Below are 22,157 nucleotides of genomic sequence, written 5' to 3'. Positions count from 1 at the left end.
GTGATTCCTAACACGGGTTGGACGATAGTGAAATCAGATAAATTGGACCACCTTGAAGTACTCTGTGAATATTTCAGCAACGATGATGAAATGGATAAATACAAATGTCGATACTGGAGTTTCACAAGTTGCCGTATATTTCCAAAACCACGTACGCAGTAACTTAAATGGAATCATGCGTGTGTTAGTATCTTGTGATGCCATATTGTTGGTATATTTTCATCAACGGTTAACTGAATGGTTGAAATCGTTCACAACAAGATGACAACCTCACAAAAAACGAATAGATAATTCATTCAGGAGGCATCTCCAAAAAAAGTCGCTCACGAACGAATAGTTTTTTAAATGAAGAGTTGATGGGACTGGTAGAGGTTTTTCTTTTTCTTACCATCAATGACCTTCAAAATATTTGCGCGTCACTTCTATCGTAAAAAGAACAAAAATCATTCTAGTGAAAATGAAAGCATTGACACAACTATTCATTCATTATAACTTGAAGTTCACAGTGGCATAGTGTGTAGATGAATTGAAAAAATTGAAATAAATGAGAAAATGAGAAAACACGTAGGTACTCACATGAAAAATAAAAATTACACAATTTCCTTATTACGTTTACAATAAAATAATCAGCAACGTTCCCCATCGTATTCTGTATCATCCAGATGGAGTTCTGATTCACTCTCACTGGTATTCTCTCCAACTTTCATTATGAATTCTTATATCTCATCCATGATGTGCTCCTTTTCGATATATTCTTTTTGAAATTATTCTTCTATTAGCATCCGCACATCAGCTGGTTTGAAAGAGATATTACGAATTGCTACTTCGTTCTTTACTAGTACCCATATTTTTCCTATAGGGTTCAGCTCCGAATGATACGGTGGTAGGCGCTGTATTAGAGTGCCATGTTCTGCTAGAAGCTTGTCAACAATATATATCCCATATGGTGACTCATGCTATTCGAATATAAAACATTTAATTCAGCTTTCAAAGTATTTTCTACAAGTATTTCGTTACGTCATCCATAGCCGTATGATAAATTTGGACTGGGATTAACCTGAAAATTGTAGTAGGAGGCATAATTCATAACTAATACGCATTTTTGAGAGCATCAGGTATACATTCATATCTTAACCATTGTGTAAAATTTGTGGAGTACGTCATGGTAGCCGCGTGTTTTATTTTCTGATGAAAATATGTTTAATGGATTAGATAATGATCCTGATGCACATCTGTCATGTAAGATGGTAGACGTATTCCTTTGGACACTTGCTATTTTAAGCATTTATTCTTGTCTTTGGTACCGTATGAAAGTGTGGATGTAAGTTCCATCGCAATATATTATAGTTCATCTGTCCTTCTTCTATTTTTTTTATTTTCGTAAATATTCAGTGCGTTTAGATTCATCGTCAAATTTCTCAATCAACACTCTTCTTTTTATCTTCTGCTCAACTCCCCCTCATTTCCATATTTTCAATAATTTTCTTAATTATTCAGGGAATCATTGGAAGTTGTGGGTTCGTTGATGGATTTTCTTAGTGACTTGGAGGTAGCAGCAAATGACACCACAAGCTTTAGCTACTCTGTCTTGTAGATTACTGAGAAAAATTATAAGAACTTGTCGATTTTTCTCGCTTTGCATAAACTTATAAACACTATGAATAATTTCTCGACCGTGACTGTGAATTAACTTGTTGTAACTGCTTATGTTTGTAGGCTATTGAGCCAAGAAAACCTAGAGAGAGATAGAGGGTGAACAAATTATTGTGTAACATTCCTTGAGCTTTTTTACATTCAATACAAACATTACAGTAAATTATTACACCTATGCTTCAATCGTTGAATTTATTTTGTGTTGTGTTGATGCTATGAAGGGCTTACAATAAAAATGTCGGTGCAATCAGAAATAACTCAAAGTTTACCAATAATACAGGAATTTGAAAGATAATAGAATTGAAAATAACTAATGTCGTCTTGGCACAGATAATATTAGAATTGAAAATTTGAGAAAATTTGAATTACTAAATGATGGATTTTATTAGTTATTTATTCAATTTTCAATTAAGTAACTAATAGACTTTTCTGAAGGGTATTGTGTCTATTAATTCAGCTTTGGATCCATTGTTTATTGCAATTTGCTTGATGATATCGAGTTCTTCATTGAAATTATCTATTGAAAGAGAAACAGACTAGAATCATGCTATTATAAGATGTTATTTCGTGTTGGTACGGATGGATAGAATCGTATTGAAAAGTAATACCCATATGAAAAGGTTTGTGATAAATTAAAGAATCGTGTTTGTTCTTTAGTCTACTAACTGTCAAGTCCAAGAAATTGATTTAGTTTGAATTCTTCAATAGTGAATTTAATGATTTCATGCATTTTCTTAAGTAAGGGGTTCAACGAATGTCCAATAAGCAAACCTTTTTACGAGGAATGAATGTTATTGTTCAATTGAAAATAAGTTTGTTTGAGATATAATGATAGAAGGTCAATGATTTCCTTTTTCATAATTATAGTAATTCTATAACTAAAGAGGCGTACTGGGAAATAAGTTCTATGCAAATATATTCCAACTGGGACGCCAGCCGCGGGGGAAAAAGTCGCGCTCATAAAACAAAGTTACGTTTCCATCACTATTTCCCCATGCTCTTAAATTTCCGATGGGTGAATTTATATTCAATATCAGCATTGCACCCGTGCGGAGCTGGGGCGGTTCGCTAGTGAGTCATAGCCAATAAAAAATAAACAATCTCTATCATAGAATAGACTCCTAGATCACCCTATCTCACCCCATTGGACTTTTTCATATTAATTATTACTGAGGATGTTGGCTGATAACAATAACAAAAATAATGGATGTTATGTAATATAGGCATGTGTTATGAAGATCAACAGTATTTCTGTATGATAGTTAACAGAAATCAGATGCAATGTCCAGTGGAATGATTCCAGGTTAAAATATATTTGTTAATTTTTGACAACTATAATGAAACCATGAAAATGCTGAAAGAAATCAAAGCCTTGTGGTGAATGAATACACTTCACAAAGTATCAACCCCGTTTCCTTTCATGCAAAATATGTGGTGCAGAATATGATTAAGACGATAAAATTGAGAAGAAGCAATGTGTGCCTCATCATAGTTTTATTGATATAAACTCGGATGTGTGTTGCCATTTTTGGCTACAGAATATATTTACAAATAATTTGAATACGAATTGTTTTCGATAAGACATTTTCTAAGTAAATTCACATTCAGTTTCTAAATATCTAATGGTTTCGAAAAGATGGCAGCAAAAGTGTACCCCTAACAAACTCAAACTCAATTTCAAAGTAACAGAAATGTGGACAGATGATTGGGAATATTGAAACGAAAATATTCATGAAAACGTGTGATTTCATACCAAGCTGCAGAATATTCTTCAGTAGTAAGTAGCAGATTTATAATTAGGGTGTTGCATGTACTTTATGCAACGTTCAATCCTTAAAACTCAATTCAAATCTATTCAATCTTCATCGAGAGACGCTCGTTAAATATGTTGTGGCACATTTTTACTTCCCCATTTCTGTAAAAACAGGGGAAAAACTAAAAAAAAAACAAATCAATTTGAAAATAAAGACTTAACAAAAACGTATGGGAAAGAGGTTTCTGTTGATTATTTCAATTATTTGTGTTTTTATATTTCTGTCAAGACTGAAAAATTCTGCGAACAAACGAAAATATTGGCCTATAAGAGAAAATAAATAGTACAAAAATGATGAATCTATGTTAACATTCATCTCGTTGATAGTTACTGTGAAAGTATTCATACTGTGATACTGAAAGTATCAGTACTGTGAAAGTATTCATGAATAAAAGAAGAAATCAGTATACAAATTCTTTCATTGTAGCTAAATGCCAAGAGAAAAATCCGAGATCATTATTTTCTAGCCCTAGGTACGATACTCACATTGGATCATTCAACAGTTCACCTATACAGGCCGTTTCTTTTATCATGTGATATATTCTAAACCGTAACATATACGAAGACGATTAAATGGAAAAAAGGTAACTGTCATCGGAAACAATACAATGGTCGATGAAAATTTATGGCGACTCTCTCCTTCTCGGGTTATGCGGGGAAAACCAAAAATGCTGTTTTTTTTTTTGAATGGAATTGTTGTTTCGGAAAATATCAAAACATGAAAGAAGAAAATGTAATTATATTCGAAGTGTACTATAACGATGTGATAATAAATATTCGATAAAACGTTTCGTGTCAACAAGGCCACTATCAACTTCTTTTTTTAAATACGGACCTGTCTTTTTCATTACAGATATTGATAAAGCAATAAATTCACAATCCAAGGGTACATCACATTTGATATTTTCATAGCGTTTCATTCGAAATAACTACCATCATCAGTGATAACAATTTTAAATTACGGTCCTGTCGTTACTTCTTTTGTAAATTGTTTCGATTTCTTCAAAATCTAATTCAGAAATTTCAATGAATTTGACAGGTAGGTACCCTAACACAATGAAAATCAGTACTTTTTCGTTTTATAAACTTTTGTATTGCCGTAATCCTTTCAAGGCTTATTTCTCCCTAATCTATTATAAAATCCTTATATTTTTATTATTCTCAATCCTGGAAGTAACGAAAATATCAGTATTTGGTCTAAATTCGATTGTTGTATAATTTGATATAATCAAATTGCATCTCAATCCATTTACTATCCTAAACACTTGACAATTGATGAAAGGACTGACACGCTATTTAGTTATGCAAAATCAAATAGAAATCCTCTTTTGGCAAGTGATATGTATGTTGAGGTGTAGCCGAATCGTCGTATTCCGCACATCCAAATGTTTAGACGATTAGAAAAAAAATTGAGGAAATATGGTGCATTTGACAGAAATAAATAAGAGAATCTGTGGTTACTGGAAGTGTGAGGAATCAAATAAATGTTATGGTAAGCAAATATCATCATATGAAAATTTACACAGTGAAAACATCGTTTTTTTGAATTTAGGATAGGCCAGTTACAAAAATTATGCTAATCAAGATTGTTCTTCACGAGAAATTGGCCACAAAATGGGAATTTCTGTAAAATCCACCAAAACAATTTTGAAAGAGAACAAATATAAATGCTATAGGATATGCAAAAGTTCATCTCCTCAGTGAAAGGGGTTACGGAAGGAGAGTACGATTTGCGAAGTGGTTAAGACGTAGAAATAGGGAAGTTGGAAATATTTGGACGGACGAATGAAAATTCACCAATAATGGTTAGTTTAACAAAAATATCCATTATAGGTGGAATGATACAAATGAACAATTACATAGGGAAACCAATTTCCAAGATAGGTGTAGCATAAATCTTTGGAATCTTGGGAATTGTGGAAACAAACATCCTGGGCCCTTTCTTTTACGATTATCATTTGAACAACAACAGGACAGCGCTCCTCCCCATAATGCAGCAATAGTAAGGGAACATATAGAAGCAATATTCCTAATAAAATGAATTGGAAACAATGGATCAATTAATTGGCAAGCTCGATCCCCAGAACTTACTCCTTTAGATTTTTTGTTTGGTGATACATAAAAGATAAAGCTTTTCCAACACCAAATACAAATATCGACTGTCTCAAACAAAAAATAAGAGATGCATGTATCAGTATCACACCTATTATGCTGAAAAATTGCCAGAGAAATTGTCTGGACCGACAACTTATGTGCATGCAACAAAGAGGTCGTCAATTCTATCATTTAATGTAGATTGCCATGTAACTTTGAGTTTCTGTATTGATTTCATTTTTCCCAGAAGTTCATAATAAAATAAAATGTTTTTCTGTTTGATTGTTGTCAATGATGATGGTGTTCATTCCCAATAAAACGCTATAAAAATATCAAATATGATATACTTTTGGATTGTGAATTCATCGCTTTATCAATATCTGCAATAAAAATGACATTTATTGAAATAAAAAGTCGATGGTGGCCATGTTGACACAAAACGTTTTATCGAATATTTATTATTGCATCGTCATAGTGCACTTCAAATACAATAACATTCTCCTTTTCCATTTTTTTTATATTCTCCGAAATAACAATTCTATTCTAGAAAAACGAAAAACAGCATTTTTGGTTTTCCCCGTATAACTCGAGAAGGGCGAGTGCCCGTAAATTTTCTTCGACCATTGTATTGTTCCCGATGACAGTCACCTTTTTTCCCATTTAATGGTCTTCGTATCAGTTACGGTTTAGAATATAGCAATGTTACCACATGATAAAAGAAACGGCGCCTGTATGTTTAATCATGAGAATCCCGAAGAAGAAAATATCATGTAGAATATAAAACAAAGTCAAAAAAATTATATCTAGTAACTTCGGCAACTCTTGACTGTTTACTTCTACTACTTCCTTGTAAACTGCCAGAATATGTAAACTACAACTTTTGCGTAGTAAACTACGCAAAAGTTGAGGAAAGCCATCATCTGTGAATTCATTCGACTTCTCAATTGATTTTTGACTGTCACGGGTTTCTGATTTTTTCTAGGATCCCCTATAGAAAATCTTCACTAATGTTTGCCTACGTTTCACTATCCCTCTGTGGGAGTGTCGTGCTAATAAAATTTTCTTGGGATTTCCGGATCCAAAACAGAATTGGAAATTACAGTGTAACACAACTTTTATCCTTTCATTCCATTCACTCCAGTAATGAATCATATTCTAATTTCGAACCCATCTTTTACTTGGAAGTACAATTTTGAACAGAGCCTGATTTTCATAATTACTACTCCATTACATTTCAACTTTTGATGGCAGGATATATCGTGAATAATTGTTTAATGGAATTGTTTAATGGATGAAAACAGACCCGTGAATGACCCTGTTCAGAATGAAACGTAAATAACTGTGACAGAAATGACATATTTATTTTGACATGCCTGTCAAACTATCACCTTTGACCGTCACTTTGTATGTCAACATAAAACTGCTATTAGACCCCTGGCAAAGTTTTTTTAGGTTTTGGTTACTTAATAGTGTTGCCTCGAAATGGATGAGGATAATTGGAATTTGCCAAGGAACCTGCCAAACGTAAAGTGAATAGAATTGTTAGAGGTAACAGTTAACCTAAAAATATCATTCCCAGAGACCAAAACGAAGTGATTCTTCAAGAGCCGGCGGTTCCCCTAGAGCACGAGGTTCGAGAATAACCCCTCTGAATATGGCTAGAACTCCACCGTTCATAGATGATGCAACAATCAGCGCGATGATAACCAGTGGAATGTTGGACACCTTGGGTTCAGTTAATTTTGCGCAAGTAAGATACATATTTCATTATCAAGATTGATTAATAATCCTGTAGATATTTCAAGAAATCATTTCCCGAAATGATTTCAGATCATTTACTACTCATTGATGAAAACTCAGAACTTCATTGTTATTCATTATATAACGGATGAATGAAATTCGAGTCGATGCATGGAAACTCGGAAAGAGCCAAACAAAAATCAGATTTTGGGAAAATTGTACTTTAAGGGATACTCACGGATTTCCGCGATATTTATGGGATGATACTACATGATGGTAGGAATTCAGAAAACTCTTTATTTTCAGTCAGGCTCGATTAGTTTTCGAAATATAGCCTGTAAAAGATAGTTTTTTCAAGTTGAAAATTCGAAAATACTTTAGATTTCGAATTTGGAGGTCAGGTTAGATTTTGAGGAGATAATTTCTCCAAATTAAATATTCGAAAATACGTTCCTTAATGGCGCCGCGCGAAATTCTTCCTAGCGTGACAGTCCAACCTAACCTAACCTAAACTAACCCGACCTAATCTAACTCAACCTAACTTACCCCGACAACATACAGATTTTGACAGAGTATATCTCGAAAATTAATTAAGTCCGACTGAAAATAAAAAGAGTTCTGAATTCCTACCATCTTCTAGTAGTAGAATAAAGGTAGAATATGACATCATACACATTTTGAAAGGCTATATTTCGAAAACTAATTGAATCCGACAAAAAATAAAAATTGTTGTATATTCCTACCATCATGTAGTATCATAGCAGGCGGATAGTTCTTGTCTGGCTGGAATCAAACAGTCGATGCAAATTTCTCATATATTTTTCCAATTTCCATTCGAAAACGTATGTATCTCATTTCTCATACCATAATCCTATTGTCTCGGTCTTCAATCAACCACAGTAATCACTGATATATCTTATAATGCAAATGATGAATAAAAAATGTAGCTACGTGGAGGAGCTCATCATGGAAAACGAGATATAAAACTTCCTATGTTTTTCAACCACTTGTTTTTGTAACTAATGTTACTGCAGTTTCGTCCTACGAAGGTATTTTGAAACGAATTTCCAAATTGTACTGCTGAACTATATCACTTGTAATATTTTTCAACTCGATAGATGAGTAATAATAGTTTTTCGATGGAATGGAGCTGAACAGTAGACCGCTTAGGATATTTGAATTTTGATATTTCATGTCGATTCAATAAAATGGATACTACGTATTTTGCAGTGATTTTTTATTACCTACATTCATTCATTTTTTAATATCTGACAAAAATTCACTCTCCTCGCGAACACAATAGTTCGCTGATTCAGCTATTCTGTCGAACTGAATTTCCGAAGTATTTTACAGCCAATTTTTTTACTTCACTGCATCTTTCGCAATTTTTTAAATTCCCTCACGGTCATTGATCCTGGCCTGGTTTTTTACTCGAACTCATTATTGGCCTTCACACTGTTATAAATTCAAATTGCAAAAAATTTTTTGGATTAATACTTAATGTAGATACCTCAAAAACTGACACAAAATATTCAGGAATCCATATAGACATTCACCTCAGTTCAGTCAAAAATTATGTCGAATGAACTGAAAAGTTTTCAATATTACTGGAGTTTTATTCCAGCACCAAACTGTCTTATTCAACAACTTTACACGTGTTTCAATCACCATGTGATCATCTTCAAGAGGAGTTCAATCTTCCTCTTGAAGATGATCACCGGTGATCGAAACACGTGTCGAGTTGTCGAAAATAACGTAACAAAGTGCTTGCTGAAATTGATAGTTTGATAAATTGCAGACAGCACTCGAATCATCAATAAAGAACATCAGAGGAATTATTTACTAAAATAATATGATTTTTTCATGTTTCATTGTTATTTTTGAAACTACATTCCAATATGATTCACTAGTATTACCTGAATTCACTACTGATATTAGTTTTTCTTAAAGACGGATAGTAATTTATTATGTTTTTCTACAGCTGTTTGAATTCAGGTAAACCTGTTGTTAAAATAAAGTATTGTACACTTAAGATGAAAACACATCTGTATTTTGTCATTTTTGAAAGCAGATATTTGATTTCTGGCACAGATATAGACCTTCAGGAGCCGCACTTTTCGCAATACTTAGCACGAATGACAGCTTCAAACCCAGCCTAGTGTGATCCGGCGAAAAGAGCAAATTCTCAATATTTTGAGACAACATATTGCACATATTTATCGATAAAGAATTTTTGGTTCAATAGAAACTTTACGGCAAACAATGCAACAAAAGCACATACAAATGGTCATGTGCATGCAGTCTAAATAATTATTTTGATGCCTTTTTATGTTCTTTTCAACATCGATATTGCAACACCTATTTTTGTAACTACCTGAAATTGATGTAGTCTGCACGAATGCTGTCTACATTGATTATCGGAATAATCTTTTGGAAAAACTCAATTCAGTAAAATGTTATCTCTATTTGATTATTCCGACACTTTGAATAGTTCTTTTCAAATAATGCTATACAGCTTAATGACTTTTGGAAAATCTTTTGGAAAAACTCAATTCAGTAAAATTTTATCTCTATTTGATTATTCCGACACTTTGAATAGTTCTTTTCAAATAATGATACAGCTTTCCTGAATAATTATGTCATTCAGTTCAGAGTCCCAGTCAGGCAAACCATCGGCACCATAAGTCAAAATAACGATCAACTTGGACAAGCAGAAGACCATAATTTGGGATGGATACCGAAAAATATCAATTTATCCAGTTTGATCAGCCAAAATCAGGTGAGTTTTTTCTCAAATCAATTGAAATGCGGAGATTACAGGGATATGTCATATTTTCCATTGTTAAAAATAATTTTTCATGGCCTTCATAAAAAAAGATCGATAATTATAATTATGAATATCTTCCAGTGACAATGAATTTCATCCACATGCAGCATGAATTATTTTATTGAGTTGTTTGGATTTAGGAATTTTTCAAAATTTCCGAGTTTTAGAAATTTTGTCATATGAAAAGTATAAGATGTAAATTGAAAGTGGACGTGGTGTAAAAACGATGAGAGTTATTATGTAGAAAAGCATGATTTCTGAAGGAATTGTGGAAAGACCATACTGAACTAAAATTTGAATTTAAAATATGTTCATTTCTTCGAACTCAACTTGTACTATTTTGCCATCTAAATTATGAATTCGATTGAATTTGTAGTGGAGGAAGCAGTCAAGCTGCTGGAAAATAATTTCATGAAAATCAAAAAAATTAATTTTTCTGGTCATTTATTTTTATTATTATTATTTTGATTTTCATGGAATTATTTTCCAGCAGCTTGACTTGACTTTCTCGATTCCATATCATTTCTAGAAACATGTGGATTCATTTTCCATGGCATTAGCTTTCCAATCACCAACACTAACATAAAAACTTGTCAAGTTGACTTGGATATCACGCTTGCGTTTACGCAGTTATTTTTATTGAGTACTTTACTTGGTTATTCACTTCAATCGAGGAACGCCTGCCCGGTACTGACAATGCCCAATAGGCTGAAACAGCTGTCTACTTGAATAATATTAGCCGGGCTAATATTATCCGGAAAAGTAGTTGTTTTTGGACAGACGTTTACCACACCCTACTGTGTAGGTAGTTGGGAGATATTAAAATATCGAAATTCATTTCGAGATATTCATTTCCTTTTACGTATGTATCTCTCCTCGATAGTTTTCACTTTTGATTTCTGTTAGTTTTGATATATGGGATGTTTCTTCCACGCTTGGGGCTTTGTTCACGAGATGGAGTTGTTACTAGTTAACAATCTTTCTCTCAGACGATAATCGATTCCCAGCCACTTTGCTACCTGGGTAGAATATTTCCTGTACTGACGAGAGGTAATACTTCGAAACCGCGGTCTCCAGGTAATCTACTTGAATGATTTCAGCATGGTCCCGCTGCTGGATGAACGAGAAACATCTGCGAGACTAGCCTCTGTGAGGAATCTTGCATAAATGTCTGTCGGATATAATTCAATATCCAGTCGAGAAAGTAGTTATTTTTCGACAGATTTATCTCCCTTTATCTCTATAGTAGGGATCGAATCGAGTAAGGTTAATCAACTTCCGAACACTGTTTCCAGATAAGTACTTTTTGATCATTCCCATATTGATTTCAATCCAAGGGCCACCGGTAGATCTATTTATTTTTAGATTTTCATGGAATTATTTTCCAGCAGTTTGACTGCATTAACCTTTCTAGATTTCATATCATTTCTAGAAACACGTAGATTAATTTTCAGATGGCATTTCAGGTTAGCTTCCCAAATTTCTGCTACCGCAGTTATCGGTTGATTGGTCAAACCACCAACACTGACATAAAAACTTGGCAAGTTGACTTGGGTGTCACACCAATAGGTGGTTCCACTTATGTTTCGCTTACGTTTACGCAGCTATTTTTATCAAGTACTTCCTTGGTTTTTTTCATTTTGTCTTCAATCAGCTGAAACAGCTGTCTACCGGTGGCTGTTAAATTGAAATCAATATGGGAATGATCAAAAAGTATATATAGTTTTTGGACACTTCGACGATAAATTCAGCCTCAGTACTATTCAAAGCAGTAAATTTTTACCTACAACTTTACCATAAAATTGTACCACTTGAGAGTTCAAATACAAATCCTGTGTATTACTTTATGTCACGTTAATTGACCCAATCAGAGTCTACAAAACCTTATCAATCAATAGAACTATTATCTTTAGAAAACGACAATTGATAATACTGTGTAGCTTTCAAATAACATTTTTATCGTGATCTCTTGATATGTTAACAACTAAACAATTTCTCGCTCCACCAAAATATGTTTAATCGAATTGTGAACTCAATTTTTTTTAAAGATTAGGAGTTTTTACAATCATTGTGAAAAATAAAGAAATCATCTACATAAAATTTAAATATAAATAAACAAGACTCATGCTTTGAATCAGTTTAACCTAACTCAGACAAAACTTCATTCACTTCATCATTCCAAGCTTCAGAAGATTGTTTCAAACCATATACAGCCTTTCTTAGTCTAGATACTTCGGGTTCCTCATTTATGGACACTGGATCGTCATCATAATTGAGGTTTTGCAAACAAGCATAAGTTATATCATCTTCAAACTGCTAAGGTTTGATTATTCTTTGTGATTTCTTCACTTATGTGTTTTTTGTGCTCGTTGCAATTCAATCAAAAATTCTTCATCACTGGTAGAAGTTTCTGATTAGTGATCTGTAGAAATATTATGAAATGAATCATCAGACTGATTAACTTCAGCTTCTGCCTCAGCCCCCACTAAATTTCTTGATTCTTGCAGTTCATATGCTATCGGTTTGGATTTCTGTATGGCTTCTTCGATAATTGAATTCTTGCTTATCATTATTTTATTTTTCTCTGGATCATATAATCTGTAGCCTTTAATGTTGTCACTAAATCTTACCAATATCATCATATTTGATTTCTTGTCCTTGTCTTGATTTTTTGCCTTTTGTCTCTTGGGATTAGTGTTATGGCTTCACTTCCAAATATGCGTATACGAGTTTTTTCAAGTCCAGAGACTGAAGAATAGTTTCTGAGGTAGCTCGCATTATACACAGCTTCTTCTAAAAAAATCTCCATATTTGCATAATATAACAAGCAACGAACTTTTTTGACCATGGTACGATCCATGCGTTCGCTCATGCCATTCTGTTGAGGAGTGTAAGCATTTGTTTGTTGATGCAAAATTCCATATTTTTTATGTAAATTTCGGAACTGATTACTATCAAACTCAGTACCTTGATCACTACGAAAAATTTTTAATTTGGTTCCTCTTTGGTCGTTTACATAGTTCTTGAACTCATATGCTTTGTGTTCGCTCCTGAGAAAGTACGCAAAAGTCACTCTAGTAAAGTTATCTTCTAGTATCATAAAGTATCTCGAGCCACCAAGAGAAGTTACTTCCATTGGTTCACATAAATCTTCATGTATTGCTTCCAATACAGAATTTGCTCGATTTTCTTTGTGGTTGAATGATTGTCTAGTTTACTTGCCTTCCTAACAGACTTCACTCAAGTAAAAGTTAGTTTTAACCAAAGTTCCTTTACACTGAAAACCATCAACAAGTCCATTCTTCATTTAATTCAAGTCTTTGTACTTCAGATAAGCGAACGTCTGAGCCAAATTTCACCAGAAATTGCTGAACCTGCCAAGTTCAACAGTGGTTTCTTGAAGTTCAATTTGTAAACATTTTTCACTAAGGTTGTTGAAGCAATCAGCTGTTGTCTACTGTTACGAATGTCACAACCAGTTTCATGAAAAATAACTCTGTTATTGTTCTTGATCAGCTGACTCGCCCATAACAAATTTGTCATCAATTCAGATCATTACGAACTGTGACGGAATGTTACTCGGTTCCAACTATTGTCTAGATGTCAATATCACCACAACATATCTGAAGCGGTAACTTCCTTTACTCAAAAATCATTTTGGGGATTTTCAAGCCAATCTTTTCTGAATGTAAGATGCATACTACACTCAGAATCTATATACCAATCCGATTTGTCAAATTTGGCAGTATAAAACACTGCATTGAAAGCATTCGATGAATTTGTCCCATTTCTTTTATTTTCAGGACACCGATTCATAAAATGTCCAATTTTCTTACACCTATAGCAAGTGACTGCACTTTTATTCATATTAACTTTTCTAGTGCTGCCATCTCCACCATCTGTGTTGGAAATTTCGTTCGCAAACGCACCACACGCGCACATCTAATAACTAGATTTAATGGAATCTGCAGTCACGTCCAGAGTGTTTAATTGCAATGACCATAGGCTCAAATTTTTCAGTTAAATGCAAGCATTAAGCTTCCAATCAACTCTCGACTTACTTCTCACTAGTTTCTAAGGAATCACTTGGTTCAGGTGAAATTCCATCGATTCACAATTATCAAATCTCTATGAAATTAGTTTACGAAGCAAACCGATTTTACGCGGGAAACCAGAGCCTTCATAAAGATTTTTTAACTTGGCCGAAATGCTATCTTTCACATGAATAAACAATGATGGATCTAGGGTCGAAATCAGCTGTGCCTTTGCTTTACTCACTGAATCGGAATTAGTCTCAGAACCATCGATATACTTCGAATATACTTCGATATACTCCGTCCTTCCAGGACGAACACGTTTTCTACTGCGAGAGCCCAATCTCGGCAATTTTTTCATCTCATCAGCTTTGAAATACTACTAATATAGTTTACTGCCATCGATGCACTCGAATAACTTGTATTTTAGCAATTGACCACTGTTCAGCTCACAAACCGTTGTGGTCTGGACTCATATCCTGTTAGACAAACTGGCAAGAAAGACAGATCACATCGTAACAGAGAAATATCCAGTGCTGCCAGCCGTCACAGTACAAAACGTTATTATGAGATATACTTAACAGAAAATAATTTCATGAAAATCAGAAGATAAATAGATAAGTACTATTCCGATCACTTCTATATTGATTTCAACTCAAGAACCACCGGTAGACAGCTGTTTCAGCCTGTTACGCAACGTCAGTACCAGGCAGGCGGTCTTCCGTTGAAGACAAAATGATTCGATAAAAATAATTACGTAAACGTAAGCGAGACATGAGTGAAACCACCTATTGGTGTAATACCCTAGTCAGCTCGACTGCATTAACCTTTCTCGATTTCATATCATTTCTATGAACATGTGGATTCGTTTTCCGATGGATTCCAGGATAGCTTTCCACTGACATAAAAATTTGGCAAGTTGACTTGGTTTCAATATTCACTGTATTATAAAATGCTTCAGAAATCATCATGCAGTGAGCGTTTAAACTATATTTTGAAGAGCAGTCAGTTGGGTTTCCGCCCAGATGTTTCTGAATAGTTATAGAGTACATACTTTCCGATAATAGAATACACTAATGAACGATTCAGAGAAAGCCTACTGTAATCTGAGTGAGTTTATAAGTGTAACTTTAACTTGGAGGTTTTCATTTTGTCAGAAATAGACAAATACCAAGTGAAGTGTGTTATGAACTATAATTGTCAAATCTGACTCAGTTGTCAGCGTAATGTCGAACTGAAATTCAAGTATGATTCATTGCAATTCAATGAAATTCTAGAGTAAAGGACCCCAATCATCCAGATTCAATAAATTTGATAAAGTCCCGAATCTTCTTCAACAAATCGAAGACGAAGACGAACCTCCGAAGAAAGATCCCAGATTTTTGTTACCACTGCTAATAATGGAGGAACAAAAGAGTCAAGGTGATAAAATCGTCACAGAAGAAAGAAAAGAATCAATTTTAGAATGGTTAGTATCATTAAATTATTATTAGTATTCACAATTGATGTATTTTTCCTTTTTTGTTGAATCACTGAACTTTGGCTGTGGAATATTTCTTTCCTTCGTCATCATTTTTACGAGTCACTCGAATTCGTTTTGATTATTGACAGTGTTTTCGCAATTATTCCGACGAATTGACTTTCAAGGCAGCATGATGAATGATATACTTTTTACAGATGTAGTAATTGTTAGGATAGATCCACAGCTTAGATAGATCCACTTATATTCAGATATACAGGCTATCTTCATGAATGCTCAGAATGAACTGACTAATATTTATCATACTATCTAGTCATTCGAGTACAAATATGACACATATTCGCAACGTTTCCATTATACAGGGTGGATCATCGAAAACTTGACATGGAGGTTTTGGGTACTGATTATGCAAATCCTAAAAAACATTCAGACAGGTCGATTTTTATTAGGAAGTAGATAGTTTTTTTCCCATTTACAGCGTCGCCACTTCAACCCCGAAGCAGAGGGATGAACAACCCTTGGAATTTTAATAGGGAACTGGGTGCGAGTCGCACATCGTTTGAAAGATTTTGGAATTATCTAAACAACGCTGTACACTTTTTTTAATTTGGACGAAACATTTAATTCAGAGTCAAAGTTACTTACTTTATTCTCATGTTAGCATATGCTCAAAATGGGCACCTCCATCTCCCATGAGATTCTGCTGGAAACGTTTTCGAACATTTCTGCAGTTATTTGGTGACATTCATTTGTGATTCGTTGCCGTAAATCTTCGAGTGATGCAGGAGGATTACAGTAAATTCTGCTTTTCAAATGACCCTATAGAAAGAAATCTAACGACCGAAAGGTCTGGTGATCGTGGAGGTCATTCGATAGTGCCCCGCCTCCCAATCCAGTGATCCGAAAAAGTCTGATCTAAATACTGCCGAACAGACAGAGCATAGTGCGAAGGAGTCACATCTTGTTGGAATAATAACAGATCCTCCCGATAATTTTGGTCATTTTCAATAGTATCAATGATAAGAGGATTAATAGTATTGTCCAGAAGATCCAGATACATTTGTCCGGTTAAATTGCCTTCTGAAAACAATGGACCAACAAAACGGTCACTAAAAATTCCAGCCCATGTATTTAATTTTTGTGGACGTTTAGTATACACTTCATGAAAAATGTGAGAATTTGAATCAGTCAAATAGCGACAATTATTGCGATTAACTGTACCATTTAAGAAAAAGAACATTCATCACAGAAGCAAATGTTGAAAACAAAATGTGGATTTTCCACCGCTCGTTCACTAACCAACTGTCAAAATTGCAAGCGTCGATCGAAATCATCTTTATTCATTTCTTGCATTAATTTAATCTTGTAATGATGCATTTTGTTGGTTTTTAAAATACGCCGAATGATAGTTTGTGACTCCCCGGAAATAAATGCTAACTTTCTTGTGCTCAAAGTATGGTCAAGCTCAACATGGCCCAGAATGGCCACTTATGTCGCCTCATTTGTTACTGGTGGTTCGATTTGCCATTTTTCATTTGCTACAGATCCAGTTGCGCAAACTCTTGCAATTAAATCTAAAACATACTGTCGCGACACATTCTTCCCATGTTGTTGATTGAACAGTTCAGCGGCTCAACAACAACAATCAACTGAAAAAAAAAACTTTACGGCACTCACTACTAGTAATAATTTAGATACTACTTTCAACACAAAAATGAGAAATAGACACAGCATTTTTAACCATTTATCAATTGTAATAGTCCTCTTATCAGAGAAGAACTACAAAATTAACAAGAAAGTAGCGAAAGAAACAAGCTAAAGAGTTTCAAATACGTTCCAACTGAGAAGTGGCATACAACAATTTGTTGCTAATAACAATATTGAAAAATTTATTATCGGAAAGAACTCTTTTGAATACGTCCAAATTTAAAAAGATGTATACCATTGTCTGTCTTTCTATCCAACATTTCGTCTTTTGGTCACCATCATCAACTTTATTTTTTCTCATGGGCACTACATTGAATTCTTTCTGTATATGAAATGACTCAGCTGAATTTTTTCTCAACCAAGTTTCAGAAATGCAAATGAAATTCACATTGACATTTGTTTTGTCTATAATTGAAGTATTGATTTTTTGATAATTGACACCTTATTTGTTCAGAAGAAATAGACTTCGAACAAATGTTGCATGTTTGTTGTCGGACTTCCCCTTCTGAATGAAAAACGACTGATACAGGCCCCATATGTCCACATTTCAGCTTTCATTGCTTTCCTGAAGTTCTCTTCTAAGATTGTTACTTAGAAACTAGAATTCTGCCAAGAATATTTAGAGGTAAGCCTTTCACACAAGACTTCCGGATCCACTCTGGACACGTGTAGTACTGCGTATGTTGGAACACCACAAACGGTGTTATTCTTCTTATTATTTCTGATTATAATTTGACGTCTACTCCTCTTTCTTGTTTCAACTCTTTTCCAACCTCCCTTTTTCTCCCTCAAGTGTCAGTTTAGCGTTTTCGGGTTTTTTGTGGTTTGGTGTGTTCAAACTCACATCTCGCGATTTAGATGAATGATTCGTTATATCAAAGCTTTTCATATTCATGTCATTATTTAAATATATTAGATTTTCTCGTTTTTGTTTCGTTTCCACTAGCATTGAACTCAAAACAAACATCATCTTTTGTTATTTTTTGGGAGTTCCCCGCAATACTTTCTACCTTTTCCTTGACCCTACTTTTTTCGACAGAAATTTCTTCTCTATGACTAGCACTTGGTGGTTCATTGTCATTGAGGAGTTCTATTTCATCTCTTAGCTCTTGAATTACTATATCTTTTTGTTTTATGATGTACATGAATTAATTGAAATCCACCTTCTTGTCTAAACTGTTAATGTCCGCCAAAATATCGGAGTCTGAAGATACTTCCATTCCACAGGAGATTATTTCGTCACTGTTGATATTTATGATGTTTTTTGAATGTCTCACACACCTAGGGTGACTATTTCACATTTGACAATTGATACACTTTGGGGCAGATATGGCCACTGCTTTGCACTTTTTACAGGTTCCAATAGGAGCTACAATTAAACACGTTTTATCAGTTGCGGTCATGTTGTCCATTCATGATTGTCTTTCATTTGATTTTCTGACCAATATTGAAGGAGTTTAGTGTTTCAAAATTGTTGGCAGCAGCATTATCCATCACGAAATCAAGGAAATGTTCAAAAAACGGTACAAAATTTTCGAGCATTTCCATTTTTTTGGAATATAATATGTTTTCATTTCATGTTCGATATATTGTCGTAATCTGTTCACGTAAACTTCACATCCTACTTCACAATCAATAGAAACGATTTTCAATAATATATTTAAACAGCAAGTATTGTGTGGCTTAGTGGAAGAAAATAATGAAAAATATCTCGCAATTCAATAATTTGCTTTGATGCCATTGATGATTACTCAAAATGACACGTGTCTACTTCACGAGTAAAATCCGAAATAAAAATGAATGAAATGCTTTCAAAATAATTTTTGTATTTCTTCACTGCGGAAATGTCTGAAATTTCGATCCTGGTTATCTAGAAATTTGTCTTCTCCACAGTGTTTCTCATCACAAAATTTATTTTTCAGTCTGTAGAAGGTGAAAATTTACCGGAAAGCACTTAGAAATCTTAGTATATACAGTGAGCAGAAATTACTTTTCAGAATGTATAAAATGTTTGAGTATCTTTAATATTCCTTCAATTCATAGAATCAACCGATAGGCGGCTGTTTCGCCATTAACGCCTCATGAATACCGATCTTTGCCAGTCTTCAACTGAAAATAATGTGCCAAAAAGGCAGCAATATACATGCATTGAAATGCAAGGTAGGTATTCACTAGCAATTGGTCATTAAACACGTTTTCATCTACTCATAATTCAATTGCCAACTTTTTGGTAAGGTTTATTGCCATCTTCAGGACTATAATAAAATTAAATGGCAATGAAATAATACTGTGTTGTACATTTTCAGATAAACTCATAATGATATAGTTTTTCACTATGTTCACCCAAACTGTATATCTGAATATGTTATTCACGTAATTTGAGAGAATTATTATGAGAAACCTCCAAATAACGTGAAATTGAATGAGGATGAAATTGAGGAACAGTTGAAATATTAAATTCGATGAAAACCAGAAGATGAAAATTGAATCGCACACTGAAATAGGCTGCTGACTCTCTTGCATAGGAGGGTGCTGTAAGAAGCTTCATCGGACCAGAACCTGTCATTGGTATCGCTCCAGGCTTTGCCAAACAAAGATTGAAAACCTGGATGGCAAGAAGATTCATGGACTTCTGGCAGAATCTTCTAGGATTGACTTACTCCAGGACGTTTATTCACCCTTCGGAGCTTAATACCAAACAGTTGTTGGACTACAGTAGGGATGAAGTGCGATGTCTAACAGGCCTTCTTACAGGTCACTGTCATTTGAATCATCATATGTAGAGACTCGGACTGTCGAAAGATAGTGTGTGTCGCCTCTATTTGGAAAATTATGAAACAGCAGAGCACATACTTTGTGCCTGCCCCGCTGTGGACCTAATCAGGTTTTTAGAGTTTGGCAGAGTCGTGTAGGGTCGTATAGACCCATTCACATTGGACCTAACCCAGCCTAACACTAAAATACGCATTGAATCATCAAAAGTTTCTATTATTTCATACAACATAATAAAACCAATGCCAGGTAAAAAAATGCGGAAATGTTTTTCATTTTGTGTATTTTTGAAATATTCCCATATGTTGTGGAAATTATGACAGTCCACTTTGAATTCGTTTGTGAACCACCTCAACAAATGAGCGTTTTGCTAGACTATCTCTGTATATATTTTTTTTTAATTATAATCAGAGGTGTGACACAACTTGAAGTGATGTGCCTTAATGACTATTTGGTTATTATTTCACCTGTTGGTAACAGAATAATCATATTCACACTGTCACGGTTTTTTACTCTATGGTTTGTTCAACATATGTCATGTCACGGTCCTTGCAATGTATACAATAAACGACATTTATGTTATTCATAAGTAATGTCTCATTGTTGTGACTAATGATAGAAACTCATTTTCTAATTGCCATTATTCAATTTTCGAAAAACGCAGGTTCGACCGTTCCGTTGAGAATGAATTGAAGAAACGGAAAGAAAATATTCCAGGAGGAACGTCCACTTTCGCGGATATAATCCCAGCGGTGGCGGATCTCAACATGTCAAAAGGTCTCATGGAGAAGATGTCCGAAGCGAGCGCGAGTGGAATAGAGATTGCGACCCATATGCGAATGGAACCGGATACGGAACTTACGGATGCAGTCGACAAGCTCGCCAAAGCTGAGGCCATGTGCGCTTTCGCGGGAGCAGTTAAAGCGGCAGAGGCAGCCGCAGAAGGTAAAATTAATGTTATTTGGAGTATTTCTATTCTATAATGAGTAGATTATAAATCCGTTTAAAATAATATTTCAATTCTAGCGACTCGCCCAGGCTTTGCACGAGTAGTAGAGCACATATTCTCACGGTATTTTCTGTCATGGGGTCGCATTATCTTGTATCTAATAATAATGACCTTCGATTATGTTCACGCAAACAAAATCATGTTCACAACTATCAATTTTAATTTGAAAATAGGTTAGTATCTATCTACCTGAAGACAACACGAAAGATAAATGCAACAACCTCAACTTACAAAGTGATTCACTAGGTAAAACAAAATCAAAGCAATTGGAACCTTTCCTCATCACTTGTATCGCATCAGTATTGAAGTCGCTTGAATTTATTTTGTCGTGCCACACTTTCGATTCTGCGATGGGTTCCAGGATATTATTTCAAGTTGTATGGTATGAAGAGCAATTAGAAGGTATATGAAACGCTCAAAGTCACTAACATTATAGATTCAAGTAGGAATAATATCGACCCCGTCTGAATAGTTTTCCAATTACCATATTGTATGTGCAGTGAGTTGTTTTATTAAATATTATTGAGATTAGGCAGCGTTATTGATACAATTTTCAGGCTTCTCACGGGCAGGACCGTCACCCTGACTTCGACATACCATCGTCATATAGTTTGACCAATTCATTAACCTACTACGTTTTTATTTGGACAAGTTCACTTCCCCCACCAGTTGAGAGGTTTCAACAGTTATCTGTCGAATAATGAAGGAATGAAGACTATATTAGTTTACTGAAATTGATTCTCTGTTCGTAACAGAATGAATTATTTTATTTGTTTTGATACGTAGCTGCAACAAAAGCTTGTTTAAGATTTTTATTTCAATTTCATACTTTCTAGTGAGTACATTTCTGCTGATGTATCTTTATTATAAAATATTTTCCTATAAGTATTGAGCTATCTAAATTCCCATTGAGGATTCGTATTATATAATATTTGGAAAATCGTCACTTAGCTTATCGTATTCCACTCTTTAAACTTTTTCATTTGATATCCATGTCATAGGGTCTACTGAAGAAATGATAAATCACC

The 22,157-nt window shown here is 34.3% G+C and overlaps 1 protein-coding gene across 1 annotated transcript in view; it reads left to right on the top strand.

Moving 5' to 3' along the window:
- The first annotated feature begins 6,925 nt into the window (after window positions 1-6,925).
- The window catches only part of LOC111502478 (uncharacterized), a 28,230-nt gene continuing 12,998 nt past the window's right edge, over window positions 6,926-22,157 (top strand). Inside the window, exons 1-5 of the mRNA XM_023156569.2 lie at window positions 6,926-7,084; window positions 7,140-7,310; window positions 9,948-10,079; window positions 15,439-15,629; window positions 20,785-21,065. Of these exons, the coding sequence (XP_023012337.2) occupies window positions 7,043-7,084; window positions 7,140-7,310; window positions 9,948-10,079; window positions 15,439-15,629; window positions 20,785-21,065 (817 nt within the window). The 5' untranslated portion in view covers window positions 6,926-7,042. The remainder of the gene's footprint in view (window positions 7,085-7,139; window positions 7,311-9,947; window positions 10,080-15,438; window positions 15,630-20,784; window positions 21,066-22,157) is intronic.

Source organism: Leptinotarsa decemlineata, unplaced genomic scaffold (genome assembly GCF_025532065.1).
Source record: "Leptinotarsa decemlineata unplaced genomic scaffold, Ldec_3_MD MMD2_tig00026369_RagTag_RagTag, whole genome shotgun sequence".
Lineage (NCBI taxonomy): Eukaryota > Metazoa > Arthropoda > Insecta > Coleoptera > Chrysomelidae > Leptinotarsa > Leptinotarsa decemlineata.
This window is presented reverse-complemented; position numbering and strand designations above follow the sequence as displayed.